This window comes from Ursus americanus, chromosome 14, assembly GCF_024610735.1.
Source record: "Ursus americanus isolate L20-20 chromosome 14, mUrsAme1.1.p, whole genome shotgun sequence".
In the NCBI taxonomy this organism is placed as follows: domain Eukaryota; kingdom Metazoa; phylum Chordata; class Mammalia; order Carnivora; family Ursidae; genus Ursus; species Ursus americanus.
The window spans coordinates 4,884,449-4,900,928 of NC_142140.1; the positions used below are offsets into that span (position 1 = coordinate 4,884,449).

A 16,480-nucleotide genomic window follows, 5' to 3' on the forward strand; every position below is an offset into this window, starting at 1 on the left:
ATTGAGTCCATGCAGGTGTCAGGCACTGTGTAGCTTTCACGTACCTGATTTCACACTTTAAGAAACAAGGATTATATTTAGGGGTGGGAGACCTGAATTTAATCTCGGAACTGCCACTTGCTAGCGGTGTCTCCCTGAGCAAATCTCTCAGTACCTTAGAGTCTCCGTCTTCTCATCTGTGAAATGAGGATAATCGTATACTGTGTCCCACAGGCTTGCCTGAGCCGGAGTCTCAGCATCTCCCCGACCCCAGGCTCCCGGCTAGCCTTCTCTGGGCTCCCAGCCTCCAGCATGTCTCCCACTGCTGTTTATAAGTGGCCAGGGCGAATTCTCCAGGGAACAAAACTAGGCAGATCCTTAACCCTGGCTAAAACCTTTCTCTGGCTCCCCATTACCCCTGGAACATACAGTTGAGGTGCCTTAGCCCTGCATTTGAGAGCTCTGCTGCATTGCCAGCCTCTTCTCCCAGCTCTCCTTACCAAGTAGTGGGTGGTTCTGGTTCCCTACACACAGGACCCAACATTTCTCCCCCATGTGCCTTTGCATAAACTTCCCTGGAATGTTCTCCCCTACCACTGTCTTTTCTTTGTGTCCTGCTCGGCCTTCAGACTCAGCTCAGGTTTCACCCTGGTCTGGAGCCCTCCTGTGATTCCCTCTTCACCACACACACAGGTTTAGGGGTCCTTTATCTGCGCTGCTTCCTCATAGCACTCACCACCTTGTCTCCTGTTGATCTGTCCGCTTTCCCACTAGGCTGTAAGTGCCTGAGGCAAATAAGAAGCCTCTCTTTTACCTCTGTGTCCCCAGTGCCAGGCATGGGGTAGACCTTCAACAAAGCGGATTGTGTCAGGTGAGGCAGTGCAAGCACTGGGTGTTCCATCCACTGTGCACGGCTAGGCCTGTACTGGGTAGAGCAGCTCTGATTTTAGAGTGCTCCAAATCCACACCCGTTCAGGGATGCCAGGAGGAACCTGGCTGGAAGTGCTCTCCCCCATCCCCATGAGCCAGTGAACGCCGGCAGGTGTTAATTGAGCACCTGTTCTATGCAGAGTTCAGTACTCTTGGCTGGCAGGAAGGAGCTCACAGTTTGGGAGGGAGAGAAAACATGTGAAAAGCTAAGGCCTAGCCAGATGAGGGGTGTCCGTGGGTACAGGGGCATGTCAAGGGGAGCAGGCAGGGCCTCTTCCATAAGCAGGTGTGGCCAGGCAGGGGCAGGCTGTGAAGCTTATGCGATCTTTGGAGTCTCTTTAAGAAAAAGAATGTGCAATGAAGAATATTAAATAATCTACAGAGCCTTGAAAGGGACCCACGCAAGTATGGGGCCTGAAGCTTAAGCCTCATTAGTTTCCCAGTTGACCTGTCTCAGTGGTCAGGGAAGGCTTTCTGGAGTAGGAGGTGAGGCTGGACCTGTATCTAGAGAGGAGAACCCATCAGCCACTGACCCTAGGCCCTGATCAGTGTGAGGGAGTCAGGTTAGCAGACATCTCCCAGGCATCTGTTCTTGGAAGGCAGTCCCTGCCCTAGAGAAGCAAGATGGATTTATAGGATCTTAAAGCCTTTGGTGAAAGGTGGCATTTCTCTGAAAATGCTTCTTCCCTGTTTGGGGCAAAAGAAGGAGATATAGTTCAGCAAGGCCACAAGATGAGTCATGTGACGAGTGTGTGTGTGTGTGTGTGTGTGTGTGTGTGTGTGTGTGTGTGTGTCTGTCTGGGTCCAGGAGTGTTTCCCTTGCCTGTGTCACCTTCCCTGCTGGTCTGAGCCTTAGTGTGTTTGATTCTGTCTGGCTTTGTGTGATTGATTCCCTTTGTGTCCCCCATCCAGATGTCCCACTCTGGCCACATGTGACTCATGTGTTTATGTATGTCAGAAAGGCCCTCGCCCTCTGCCCTCCTTGTCTTGTTGCACTGTGGACACCCCTGTGTCCTGGCACTTCTTGTACATTCTCATACCTGTCAGCACAGAGGAGGCAGCAGTGAACCAGAATGAACGTGTCTAACAGGTGGCTTCAGCTGAGGTTCTACCTGTGGTTCTGTCTAGGTTGGTGGAAGGGGAATAGCAGAGTGGGCGTTGGGGAGTCATTTAACCTCACAGAGCCTCAGTTTGTGCAGATGAAAAGTGAGGGTCATAACGGTGCTGGCCTCGCCAAGTGGTTGAGAGGCTCGGTGGGGCGATGTGTGAGTGTGTGCAGCACAGCACTCGGTCACCCTCAGCTGCTGCTACTGGAGTAGTTCGAAGGAACCAGATTCCCTGTGTTTAGATCCCAGGTTTGCACTTATCCTGTCTGTGCTTGCTTCTCCATCTATCAAATGGGCATGGTAATAACCTACAGGATACAGTGGTTGGGAAGAAGTCGTAAAGTACCTGGCACATAGGAAGCTCCCCACATCGCTGACTCTACTTCTGCCACTATTGCGGCTGCTCTGTTAGTATTGGCTGGCTGTGTCCTTGTGGAAGGGAGGGGTGGGAAAAGGGGATTGTTTTTCAGACCACCACACAAAGAAACCACAAATGACCCCTGTCCTAGCTCCTGGCAGCTTCAGATGTGGTGTGTGGTTATAAAATTACAGTGTTCTTCGTGAATCTCCAGCCACCGCATCCTCTCCAGATGTCTGGGGTGGCAGCAGTGGCTCCCCTCCCTTCCGCCTCCCCTGTGGTCTCACTCTGAATCCCAGAGCAGAGGTGATAGGAGGACGATGTGTCCAAGTCTCTTACTGCTCTGGGTTGGGTGCTTAGGACTGGCAACTGTGGAGCCCATCTTACAGATAAGGAAACTGAAGCAATCCCAGCCACCAGTCTTTCAGCATCCACTGAACCTATGGCTGAACGAGAGCCACCCCACAGGGTGCCTCTCCCAACCCCTACCCACAGCCATTTTTGAAGTAATATAAAATGATGGCCTAATTAGTAAAAAAGCCTGTTTATCTATTAAGACTTTGCTAGCCACAGCATTCTCAAGTGGCAGCAGTGCCTGCTGGTACCATTTCTATCAAAGGTGTTGAGCACCTGATGAATAGGGAGAAATAGGGAGGCCTTCACTGATAGGCTAATGGGAAGTCAGGTAAATTAGCTGGGGTAGGACAAGTTGTTCAATACATGTTTGTTGTGCACCTACTGTGTACCATCCGTGGAAGACACAAAGTGCATAGCAACCAGGTGATTCCCCTCCCTCAAAAAACTGTGGCTGATAGGGGAGCTAATATGGGAACATAAATAACTGTGGTCACAGAATGTAAACTGTGATGGGAGCCCCTTCCAGCAGGAGAGATGCAGAAGGCTTCCTGGAAGAGCTCACGTGTATGTGTGTGTAGACTTTGGGGCTGGGGTGGGTGGGGAGTGCGGCAAGTGGAGGAGGAGGTGGGCAGGAATTCTGGAATAGCCTTGGAAGAGGCACAGTGTTGGAAAGGTACAAAGGTGTGCATGGCCCAGTGAGTCGGAGGTTTGGCTGCATGTAATGGCTGAGGAAGGCAGACATGTGCAGGAATCACTAGGACAAAGTTCTGCAGCTTCGTGGAGGACCCCTTTGGACATAAAGTCACAGAACATTGTGGTGGGAAGGGCCTGCAGAGGTCCTTTAACTCCCTTTATTTATAGATGAGGAAGCTGAGGTCCAGAGAGAGGAAAGGGTCCACCCAGTGTCACACAGCAAGCCGGTCGCAGAGGTAGGACTAGAACCTGGGTCTGTATGACCTTGAGGAACTCTGCCGGATTAATTCAGCCCTGGCCTTTAACTCAGATGATTGTAGCAGATAAAACCTCCAGGCACTGTGCTGAGCAGTTCCCCCGCCTCATTCACAGACATTATCTCCTAGACCCTGGCAAGGTAAATACTGTTACCACCTCCCTTTTACAAAGGACAAAGCTGGGCAGGTTAAGCGACTGACCTAGGGTCATTGGGCTAACAAGTGGCAGAACTGGGTCCTGCCCTCAGGATGTGAAATGTGTCCTTTAACATTAGCCTTTGCCGGGGCCCCAGAGATGGCTGCAATGCTAGGGGGTCAGTGGCAGAGCCAGGCCCATGTGCCAGCAGTGTGGCTGCTGATAAGGGCCAGAAAAGCAGGACTCTTCCTCTGCTGTCTTTACCCGCCCAAGTTGCAGGAGAGTAGTGACTGCTTCCTAAAGCCGGAACCTGAGAGATGATCACTCCGGAGAGTTTGGGGCTCTGACTGATGATTTTTCTCTAGTATGTTACCTCTTTATATTAATCTATCATTTTATGAAGCTTCTGCAGATCTTCCAAAAGTATTAATTCTTTCCCCTGGACCTCAGAACTTGCATGGATTATCTGAAAAGAAAGCCTTCATAGTTACAGTTATGTTTCCCTTCGGCTAGAAAAAAGAAATGTTTGTTTGGGGCAGGAGGAGCCTGAACTGGAATCAAGGAGGACAAAATTCCTTGAAAATCCCTATAAAACCACTTCAAACCCACTGGGAAGGCTGAAATTAAAAAGACAGACAATAAAAAGTATTGATGAGGATGTTGAGAAATTGAAACCCTCAGCATTGCCAGTGGGAATGTCGAATGGTATGGCCAAATACAGTCTGGTAGTTCATCAGAATCTTAAACATAGAGTTACCATATGACCTAGCAGTTCTACTCCTATATATATATACTCAAGAGAAATGAGAACACGTCCACGTAAAAAAACTTTCGCATGAATGTTCATAGAAGCGCCGTTCATAATAGCCAAAAAGTGGAAGCAATCGAAATGTCTATCCACAGGGGAATAGAAAAACAAAATGTGGTACAGACTCACAGTGCAATATTATTTGGCCATAAAATGGAATGAAGTACTCATACGTGCTACAAGATGGATGCACCTTGAAAACCTCATGCAGAGTGAAAGCAGCCACACACAGAAGGATTGTAGGATTCCGTTTATACAAAATGTCCAGAATAAGGCAAATCCATAGAGACAGACAGTAAATTAGTGTTTGCCTGGAATTAGGGGCCAGTCCAAGTGATTGACTGCTGAATGATATGGGGTTTCTTTTGGGGTTGATGAAAATGTTCTAAAATTAAGTAGTGATGATGGTTGCCCAATTCTGTGGATGCACTAAAAAGCACCAAATTGTACACTTTAAAAGGGCAAAATTTTATGATATGTGAATTATATCTCAATAAAACTATTGTAACAAGAAAACAAATTCTTACGAAACCATTGATGCTGTATTTCAAGAAGAGGGGTGGGGATGTCATAGGACGGAGAGCAAGGATGTACTTCTGTTTTTACTTAGCAAAAAATGGAAATTGAATTTTTAAAAAAGCCTCTCCTTCGATCGTGTTTCTGGGAACCATTACAAGAGCTATCCCTTGGCTGACCCTGGGTGCAGGACGCATTCCCTCCAAGAGGGAACAAAGCAGAGATTCACTCCAGTGGTGAGGAGACAGACAGGCAGCTGCTTTTAGGCTGTGGGATGCATGCAGTCTGGTCTCAGCACGTGGTTTCACATGCCTGGGGGTTTTGTTCTCCACCTACATTTTACAGGTGTGGACACTGAGGCCCACCTTGACAGTCATGTAACCCAGATCATGCATTGGGTTAGTGGAGAATCCAGGACTCCCAGGTCTCTGACCCCCATCTTAAGCAGTTTCCACTGTATCAGATGGAAGGTTCAAGTTACAGTGCAGATGATATCTGTATCTGTGAAAGTCTCAATGTCTCTTTGAGGAAGGGGGACATGGGAGGGGTCAATTCTGAGTGACAAGGAAGTCTCAGAGCAGAAGATCTCACCTGGGGAAGGTCTGGAGGGATCAAGTGAACTATGAAGGTGCCTGGGGTTGAGGGGGTATAGGGAGCAGGCAGGGGGTAGGATTGAATGTCTGAGGGTTTGGAAATCCCTGATTGTGCAGCCAGCTCTTCCCTCCATCCACTTCCAAGCTCTTCCAGCTGCTCTGCTAATTAGTGTAGTCATCTTGTCTCCTCCATCTCCAACTTTCCAGCTTCCAGGGAGCAGCCCTGGAGCCCCCTGCCCCTCCTCGCTGAGCTGGCAAACTTCAGAAAGGTCCCAGCCTATGTCAGAGGAGCCAAAGGATGTTACATCTGCAATCTGGCCTCCTTCACACATTTCCTTGTACCAGCAAGGATGGAGTTTGGGGCCAGAGTGCCCGCCGACAGATTCTCAGTGAGGCAAGCGTTCCTTTTTTATGAGTTATTAAGCCATTTTGGCTGTGCTTAGGGTTATGGCTCCCAACGAGTGTCACTAGGACGGGATTTAACGGGCAGAGCTGGACAGCCCTGGGCTGGGTTACAAACAGTTCGTCCCCCCACGTGGACGCACATGTCCTTTTACGACTCCAGGCTGCTGGAAAGGGCTGCTCATTTGGAGGGTCATTTAAGGTAATGAGCTCTGGGCAGCTTTAATTTATGTTCCTTTTAAAACACAAATCGACTCAGAGGGAGGATACAGCTCTGTGGAGACTAGTCTGGGGGTTTAGAACTTGGCCCTTTTGTGGGCTGGCCAGAAAGGACCTACTGCGTGCCAGGCGGTGGCTGCTTTCCCCATCATGTTCTCATTTAATCCCACAATGAACCTACATAGTTATCCCCACTTTACAGATGGGAAACAGAGAGATTAGGTGACTTGCCTAAAGTCACACAGTGACTCTCCTCTGATCTGAGGCCAGAGTTCCAGGCCACTTGGTCTCTAAACTTACAGTCCTGACTGCCTAACCCTTTTGCTGATTTTTCCTGGCATGTGTCATCTCCCTTAATATACAGATTTAAAAACAAACACACAAAAAAACTAAGGCATGGAAAGGTTAAGTAACTTGCTTGAAGTGATAGAGCTGGGATTCAAACCAATCAGCCTGACTTCTGAGCCCACCCTCTTAACCAGTACCTTGCACTGTACTTTTTTTGAGACCAGGGAGTACTTTAGTCATCTTTAACTTCTCCATGTGTTAGCTCCTTGAAGTACATGCTAATCCCTATGTGTTGAATAAGTGAGTGAGGGATGATTGGATGGGGATAGAAGGATGGCCAGATGGGCAGGTGGACAAATGGATGCACGGGTGGATGGCTAAGTGGATGGGTGGTTGGATAGATGAATGGGTGGGTGGAGGGATGGATGCATGAATGGGTGAGTGGATGAAGGAATAGGTGGATGGGTAGGTGGGTGGGTTAGAAGGCTTTCTCATATGTAATATATTGTTATGGTCAAATAAGCTATCTGGAGACAGCGTCTCAGTTATGATTATAATGGGCATTATCCATAATGTCTGTTTGTTTACCACTGGACTACCAGTACCTATACTTCAGAATCTAAAACATGAAGAATTCTTAATAGGCACTTTTTTTTTTAATGAATGAAAAACCAAACAAGACAGGAACCATGCAGCTAAAATACAGAGCCTTTGCAAAGGACCGGTCTGAGAGGTTTACGTTGACGGACTGGTGAGATGGATGGGATATGTCACCATTCCGAGTCCGTCTCCCCAAGGGAAGAAGTGGTTACACAGGACACAAGTTCTGCTAGAGCCTATTGGAGCATTTGGGTGGAAGTTGTCAAGAACATTTCTCAGAGCTGGTTTTCCTCCCTGTATTTGAAGACAGCCTAGTAGCAAATATGAAGGGTCTGTAGGGGGAGCCATGTTGACCCTTGGGGTCTTAGAATATTTTCTTTGTTTGTTTAAATGAATGACTTCTATCCAAAATTAGGTCTGTCGCTACAACTTCCATTGAATCTGCAAAGGCACTGGATTATACTTGCTCTTTTATATTGTGAAAGCATCTTTTTAATGGCAGTTAATCTCCATTTGTTGTGCTCACAGTCCCTAAATAGGACAGTGAAATAAATGAATCAGAAATATCCTCATAACACCCAAACCTTTGTCTCCTGACTTCCATTCTAGATCTTTCTTGAAAACAGAAGTCAGAGGAAGAAGTAGAATAAAAGATCGTGAGCCACATTTCTGGCCATAGCTGAGGTTGGTTGCGGATGGATGGTCCGTGGGTCATAGCTAACCGTGTTTCTCTGTGAGGTCTGTGGGTCTCCGATGGTGAGCAACGTAATGTTAGTCAAACTGTTGTAGATTAATAATTATGTGAAGTCACACACTGTGACTTCATGGGGATTATCACTTGGGATGAGGTCATAGTATTAGCAAATGTTAAAAATGAGTTGACTTAAAGACAACAGTAGGTAAGTAGTAGAACAGCTGTATGCAGCTAGAGTTGAGCTGGTAATGGAGAGAGCTCCCATTTAGTGAGTTATGTGCTGGGCACCGTTCTAAGTGTTTGACATCATGAACTCATTGAATCCTCCCAACAGCTCAGTGAATTAGGCACCCCTGAAGCTAGGCAAAGTTAAACACGGCCAGTACTGAGCTGAGACAGAATTTGAATGCAGGCAGTCGGACTCCAGAGTGTGAGCTCTAATCTCTGCACCCTACCACCTCTCAAACAGAAAATAAAATAATAGCGCAGGCAATAAAAACAAAGCCCCCTTTTGCCCTGGCCACCTGGGACCCCGCTCCACACATCCGTGCACTGTGGGATCCTGACTGGACCTCTGTTTTCACATCTCTAGATTTGTCATGTGACCTTGAGCCAGCCCGTCCCCCTCTGTGTGGGTTTGGCTTCCATTGCTGTCTCCCTAGTGTCACCCATAGCTCTGTTTTGTAGAATCCAGTCCTCTGCTTGGCCTGAGGTAGGTTCCAGTGCTGGGGAGACTTCATAGCAGCCTCGAGGCCCAAGGGCACCCACTTTTTTACATCCCAAGTTGAGCAGAGCCTTGCCCGACAGCCTGAGCTATTGGGGCTGAATCCCACTGGCACCAGAATATCCCTGAACAATTCAAGCAAGAGGGTCACACAGTCAGATTGGGTTTGAGGAGGTTCCCTCTGGCTGCTGGGTGGGGGATCAGATTGGAGGCCAGCCAGGGTGGAATGGGAGAGAACAGGAAAGCAACGGTCACAGACGTCCAGGCAAGAGATGGCTTGGGCCACAGAGCTATGACAGAGATGCCAGTGGAGTCAGAGAAGATTTAAAGGTAAATTCGGGAGAGGTTTTGTGTTCAAGTAGTGCCTGGCTATGTGAGGAAATGCCTGAGATTTCCAGCCTGCTGCCTGGAACGATGGTGACACCCTTCACCCGTGGGAGGCTTGGCTGAGAATCCTTTCCTCCTTCACAGTGCTTTTTTTTTTTTTTCTTTTTAATGATATGTTAGTCACCATACAGCACATCATTAGCTTTTGATGTAGTGTTCCATGATTCATTGTTTGCGTATAACACCCAGTGCTCCATGCAATACATGCCCTCCTTAATACCCTTCACCAGGTTAGACCATCCCCCACCCCCCTCCCCACAGTGCATTTTAGGAAAGGCGTGCCATCTACCTTCTTTTCCTTGATACGGAGGAAGAACAGTGCAAGGGCACAGTTAACTGCTCCATCCCTCACCACTACCGGTTATCCTCCGCAGAGCACAATAGCCCCTGCTGGGGCCTAATGTGGCCATTGCTCTTGCAGGGGAAGAAGGGCTCCACTCACGATCTGAGGATACACAAGGTGCAAATTGGTGCAGGAGGCTCTAGAGGGAAGGGAGCTGGGGTTCCTCCAGCAGACTGGTCCATTCAGTCACTTTCCTGAAGGAGGTTCTGCGCTCGCTAAAGCAAGTATAGTGTTCCTCTGACCCCGGGTGGCCCCTAGCGGTGTGGGCAGGGGCAGTGAAGGAGGTATAGGGTGTTCCTAGGAAGGGAGACGCTCACATCCCTTTTTACATCTCAGTGGTATAGGGCTTGCTGCAGAATCCACTGTTTGCTCTCGTAGTTTGAAAGAAAAGGACGACAAAGTCAATTCTGAAAAATGAAGAAAGAGGTCTGATCAGCAGGGTAGCCAGTTGGATAGTAGAGTGAATTATGGCTCAGCCTGGGTCAGGACTTAGTTTGTGTATCCGCACCCAAGAGCAGAGCTATAATCGCTGCCACACACACGTTTTGTCCACGGAAGCCCAGGCAGGAATAGGCCACCTGTCCCTGATCTGTCTGACCTTATGGCCCCGATGTGGACCAGGGGACGCCTGTCCTGCTCTTGACAGAGCCTCCTGCACTCCTTGCTTATTGGGTTCCAGGTGTTCTGGAGATAGATATTCCCGGTTCTGGCTCCTGCAGTAGTTGAGAAAGAGCTCCAAGGTGGCCCCTAGTGCCACTGTAGCCTAAGGCTCAGTTTCTCTTGTCCTGATATCCCCTACCCTGGCCATGCTTCTCCCTGACTGGCCCAGGGCCTACAGTAAGAACAGTGTCCCTGCCCACATGAGGCCTGGGCTAGCATTAGCCCAGCCATTCCAGCAACTGGATGCTCCCTCCTCTCCTACAGTCAGTCCGTCCATCCATCCATCCATCCATTATTCTGGTATCTCGTTGTGGCATTCCCAGAGGGCAGAAATAAATACTTGATTAGAATTTAGTAAGACCAGGGGTGTCTGGGTGGTGCAGTTGGTTGAATATCTAACTCTTGGTTTCAGCTCAGATCATGATCTCAGAGTCATGAGATTGAGCCCTGCATTGGGCTCCACACTTAGCACAGAGTCTGCTTGAGATTCTCTCTCCCTCTCCCCATGCGCCTCTTTCTTGTGCTTGCTCTCACTCTCTTTCAGATAAATAAATAGATCTTTAAAAAAAATAGAAGAATTCAGTAAGACCAAATGCCTGGATTTTGAGTATGAGAAGAAGTTTTGTGAGAAGTTGTCTGGGACCACGTTGGCCATGGCAGGAGAGAGCTATTGAAAGTTTTCAAGTAGGAGAGGGACATGGCCTAATCCCTGTTGTAGAGCAACCACTCTGCTGGGTGGAGAGGGAGGCCTGTAGCAGGGAACAGAGCAAGGAGGTGGTTGTAATGGGGTTAGAGTCTCCTCTGTGGGGATAGTTTTGAAGTCAGAAAAAGGAGGGTTCTTCTGCCCCAGGTTGTTTTGTCACATGCTGCTTCTCCTGGAAACTTCCCTGTGCTATCACAGAGCTCCTTCTCCTCCTGCTCTCAGCCTCAGAGCAGCCAGTCCCTGACCTGTCCAAACAGTTTATGATCATATATTTGTGGTTCCTTTTTTGAAACAGGGACCATATCTGCTTTATTTGCCACGGCGTTACCCTCTGCCTAGCTACGTGCCTGCATAAAGCAGGCAATCAATAAACATTTATTGGATAAATGTGTTTAATTAATTAATGGCAATGCCTATGTCATAGTCATATACGTATGAGTTTGCTATCTTACCTGTGTAAGTTTTCTAAGCATGAATGATATAGGAATCATTATTCCCCTAGGGAGAAACTGATACCCTGATTGTGTATTATCCATGATCTAGCTGATGACAAGGCAGGAAGCAGGGTCCAGAATGCACATCCTGAACTGTACTGCATCACTACATCCCTTATTCAGGCCCGGAGGACATGGCCACCTTGGGAACGGACCCTGCTGCATAACCAGGCCAGCCCAGACTGCCAGACCAATCAGAATGAACATCTCTTGCCCTCCCAGTAATTATTTGTACCCTCCGGCATCACAGCCTGCCTCCTGTACTCTTAGCATGTGTGAATACACTTAGGCAGCAGAGAGCGTGGCACATTCAGGGACTACGAGGAGGCCAGGATGGCTGGAGTGGGAGCATATAGGGAAGTTTGGGCTTGTGTCTTATGCAGTTCTGGGTCCCCATGGAGGGCAGGCATGGGGCTTTGCACATGAAGCGCTCGTTAATGACTTGTGGCATTAATAGGGCCCCTGGTGTATTCACTTTGCCTTTCCTGTACAGGGAGCTCTAACCCTCTCTTCTGCTCTGACCTCAGCGCCTACACAGAACCCTATAAGGTCTGTCCTATCTCGGCGGCAGCCCCCAAAGAAGACCTGTCATCGGATGAAGAGCAGGGAAGTTCGGAGGAGGAGGACAGTGCTCCAAGAGACCCCAGCCTCGGCCACAAGGTAGGGTGCCCCGTCCTGGGCAAGGGGCCAGTGGGTTGTGGGGAGTCAGAGATGTAAAGGCCGAAAAGGATGGTGAAGGATCCACTGTACCCCCTTTTGGTGAGGAGGGAGCTGTTTGTAAATAGCTAGCCCCAAGTTGGATACAGAGGCTGAGTCACTGCACAGCTGGGGCTGCATCTTAACACACATGGGGAGACACAGGATCCTGTGTTGGTGAGGCCAGGTGACAGCTCCTACCGACTTCTTGGGTCTGAGGAAGTTTGGGGCTTCCCAGAGCCCTTGTGGATGAAGTGAAATAGAGCTGCATGATTTGAATCAAGATAGGCCTGAATTCTAATGACCTTAGGCTTCTGGGCTCAGTTTCTTCATCTGTGAAGTGGGAATCATGAGGATGAGTTAGGGAAGTGTGTGAGTTTCATTAACTGAAGACAGTTTTGGAATGAAAGTTGGTTTCCCATACCCTGTGTCAGCGCTTAGATGGGATGTCGCTTGTCTGGAGGCAGACAGAGAGTTGGGTCCCTGCCTGATACAGGGACCAAGTCACATTGGTGGTCCAGACCTCTTAGCGGGCATCAGGGCACGGTGGTAATTATATGTGCTGCCTCAGGGTGCCTGGGAGCCTGGCTGATTATAGTCCTTCCACACACTGCTTCTTGGGGCTCGGGTTTGTCTCGAAACAGAGAAGTGAAGAACTTGCCCAGGACCGCACGGCTGTTAGTCCATGTCATCCAGGAAACACCATGAGGTGCTGGGGGCCAGGAGTTTAGACCAAGAGGGACACCCCCGCTGCAGAGAGACAGACTAGGAAGGTTGAGACCAGCTTGACATTTCCCCCATACCATCCCCTGGGCCCCAGTTGTCTGCAGAGGAGTAGCTGGGGAGGTCAAGGAGCATCACCTCCTACCTGACTAGCCTCGTTCAGGTACCTTATATGGTGTCCGTCTCCCATTCTTTGTCATTCTGTCCTTCCAAGGCTGGACTAGTAGGTGGATCACGTTGATTAAAGACTGTGTCTGTGGAAGCGCTCAGCAGAAGTGCCTGGCACTTAACCTAGCTTTGTATAAATGGTCATGTCTTTCATTTTGTTTTCATACCCTTGATTTCATTTCATTTATCTCTCTGGTCAGGGTCTTCATAACGTGGCCTCCCTAGGGCTATGGGAATGCTGAAGGGGGTTTTCCCACCTGGCTCCTCTTCAGTCCTTCCCCCTGTGGCTCCTGACCCTTCCTCTCCCTCTCTGGATAGAGTGTGCTGTCTTCCGCAATCCATGCCTCTTTGGTTCCTTACAAGTTCAAGGTTAATACCACCACCACTTGGGTGTAGTGGAGGACACAGAAATTAAGTAACTTGCCCAAGGCCACTCTGCTAGTGATTAAAGGGGTTGGACTCAAAACCAGGTCTGGCTGGCTCCAAGCCTGCTCTTTGTTTGCTTGTTTGTTTGTTTTCCCCCCTGTAGCCCTGGAAGCCTTCTCTTACCTCTCCACTTCTTCCCCTCTCCCCAAAAAGAAGTGTTGCCTGTTTGAGGGCAAGGGAGAGGAGCTTTGAGTTAGTGGTGCCAGTTAGAGATGATTGTGGCTTTTCTAGGCATCCCGCGGGGTCGTGGAGCCTGGGAGCAGAAAGATAGTTGCTATTTGGGATTTGGTCCCCACTCTGAAGCTGGGAGTTGGGTACCAGGCCAGGAAGAGTCGAAGGGCTGATGGAGCAGTGGGGCGTCCCCTATGCAACTTTCTGTACCTCAGGGTCCCCCACCTAGTGATGGTTCCCCACCATAGCACCAGGTTCTCTGTTAAACCTTCCTCTGGGACCACCTGCATCTCCTCCTCCAGCTGTGTTACCACTGGCCAGTCACTTCCCATTATAGGACCTCAGCTTCCCCATCTGCAAAATGAGAACATTAATAGTAACTGGGCTGTAGGAGGGTTGAATGAGGGCACAGATGTAAAAGTGCCAGCTACATAGTAGGGGCATGATAACCATCTGTTGTTCCTGTCTGGGAAGCAGAGGGGGAGAGGGAGAAGGGAGGGTCCTATTTGCTCAGGACCATTGTAAAGGCATGAAGTCCTAGGGTCCTGGACATTGGTGGTCATCTGGGTCAGCTTCCCAGCCTTGTGGTCTCCAGGCCATTGCATGGACACCCCCAGGAGCTTGCAGGAGGTGGGGTGGTATAGGGAATGAGAAGTTCAAACTCAGCTTCGATGCTTGCTAGCTGAGTAACTAGCAAATGGGCAATTCCTTAACCACTCTGCCCCTCCGTTTCCCCTTCTGTAAAACTGGGAAGACAATAGTGGTGCCTACTTCACAGTAGTTTTGAGAGTGAATAAATCTGAGGAGACAAATGCCTGGCACACAGTAAAAGAACACATGAAGGTCAGAGTGGGTGGGACCGTGGGTAGGATAGGGAAGCAACCTATGCAAGGTCCAGTAGAGCTCAGTGATAACGACAGGGTTGCAGAACTGAGGCAGCTCCTGCCAGGCACAGGGACCTCTTCTGTGTCCTGGAGTCAGAGCCACGTAGAACCAATGGCCAGCCAAAGGCGGGGCCCACATCAGGAGCTGGGCTTGGAGACACTAGCATCCTGTCATTCTGAGAGCACAGAGGGAGAAGCGTGGGTCTAGACTCCTCAAGGCAGGTCAGTTCACCCTTGGGAGTCCAGCCTTCTCACCTACCAAATGTACCGAGCATCCCTTCCCTTCTGCCCTCGAGGCTTTCGTAATGAACCACAGTGGCAATCACCTTTAAAAATCAAGTTTTCGTTGCATGAGGCATGCTCCACTGGGTTCTCCTCATAAAGTGTGAAGTCATTACAGGTGAGGGTTAGATGCTCTGGGGTACTCATTCCTAGTTCCTGTGTCCCCATGGAGGTAGCTGTGGTACGCAGTTTGGTGTGTATCTTTCCAGAACCTTTTCCCTGCATTCATCTGTGTGTATCATTCATTATGAGTGGAAAATGGAGGGTACTGTTTGTGGAGTTATTGTTTTCATATGTTGAATATATCAAGCTATAAGAAACCTGGTGTAACTGGGTTGCAGTCACTCGCTGGTATCGTAGGGATTGTTGCACATTGCTACACAGCGTCCTTTTATTTTTACTGCTGTATGGTGTTCCAATTTATGGATATGCTGCCCTTTATTTTGCTCTCCCCCTGCTGAGGGAACTTACGGGGTTTCTAATTTGTGTGCTCTACCAACAGAATCGCAGTGCACTTGCTCACACACCTCCTTATGCACATGCTTTTCTCTAGGGTAGATCTCAGAAAGGGATTGGTGGGCCAGAGAGGTGCACTTTCGATCTCCGTACCTGCCACTACAGTGACCCCCAAGAGGCCATGACAGTGCACTCCCTCCTTGCAGCCCTCAGTGCAGAAGAGTTCGCAAACTGCTGGGCTGTGGTGTAAATATGAAGGGAGGTTTCTGGAGGGAGCAATCTTTCCTGGCTCGTTCTTGCTGTAGAAGTTTTGGTGGCATGGGAGGTGGGGAGAAGGAGCATTTACTCCTCATTCTTTCATCTTCCACTGTGTCTGAAAATTCTACTTCCTCAGAAGGCAAAGACCTCTCCCCTTCTGTGCCTCCATTACATCAAGGAGGGAAAAGGAGCCAGATTTCCCATCTCCAGCCACCTCCTAGGAGCAGACCTAAGGAAAGTGTGAATGATAGTGGAATTGCTTCCCCTGGGGCCTCGGGAGGCATGTTTGCGGTGAGCCCCACCCTTCCTAGAGTTTGATGTAAAAATAAATGTAAGGTGATGAGCTCCACTCTTCCAGATGTTTTGAGGTGGCCATGTCAGAAGGAGAGAGATTTGGATCAGGATGGGAAGCTGAACCCAGCTGTCCACCCACCCACCTGTCTGACTTCTCCCTCTCTTCCACTCAGAGATATTCAGGGGGTATGGGTTAAAGGAAAGAGAGGGCAAAAAAGGAAAAGCAAAAAGGACATAAAAATAGATCCAGCTGTGAAAGGAGACAAAGGCTGCCTGGCATGTCACTCCTCCCTGACAGCAAGCCTTGTTTTCAGACTAACTGAGACTGTTCAAGCTAAATACCAGCTCTCCGGAGACCAGCCCAGGAGTTGGTGGCCTCTCCGAGCCACCTCCTCCCTCCACCTCCTCCTCCCTTTGTGTGAGTCCTGTTGTCACCACATTTCCCTGATGGGTCCACCCTCGAGCCCAGGCAGAAATTTGCCCTGTCCTCTGGAACAGGCCTGTCCTGCCGTGATGCCCTCCCCAGCCCTGCCCAGACAGGTCATCTTTTCGCTGGCTGCACCCACGGTCCAGGCGGCCTGGTCTGGGCCTTCTGCTGGCCTCGTGCCCCCAGACCTTGCACCTGCCACCTCGCCCTGACCATCTGCTTGAACCCCAGTTATTTCCATTAGGCCAGTCTCCCACCTGGCTTAAATGCCGACATATGCTTTCTTCATGCCAGTCTTACAACCGGTTGTGCAGCCCTGAACATTGGCTCCATGGCATGTGCTCACTCCTCCTAGTCCCTGGGAGGCCCTCCTAAACCTGCAGAAGCTTCCTCAGGCTGCAGCCTGTTCTCCTTCCCAGAAAACAACCTCGCCCCCGGGTGAACATGA

The 16,480-nt window shown here is 49.4% G+C and overlaps 1 protein-coding gene across 3 annotated transcripts in view; it reads left to right on the forward strand.

Annotated features, from left to right (window-relative positions):
* Positions 1-16,480, forward strand: part of FGD5 (FYVE, RhoGEF and PH domain containing 5) — a 120,569-nt gene that overhangs the window by 39,202 nt on the left and 64,887 nt on the right. For all 3 annotated transcript variants that reach the window (XM_045812477.2, XM_045812476.2, XM_045812479.2), the window contains exon 3: positions 11,775-11,907. In XM_045812477.2, the coding sequence (XP_045668433.2) occupies positions 11,775-11,907 (133 nt within the window). The remainder of the gene's footprint in view (positions 1-11,774; positions 11,908-16,480) is intronic.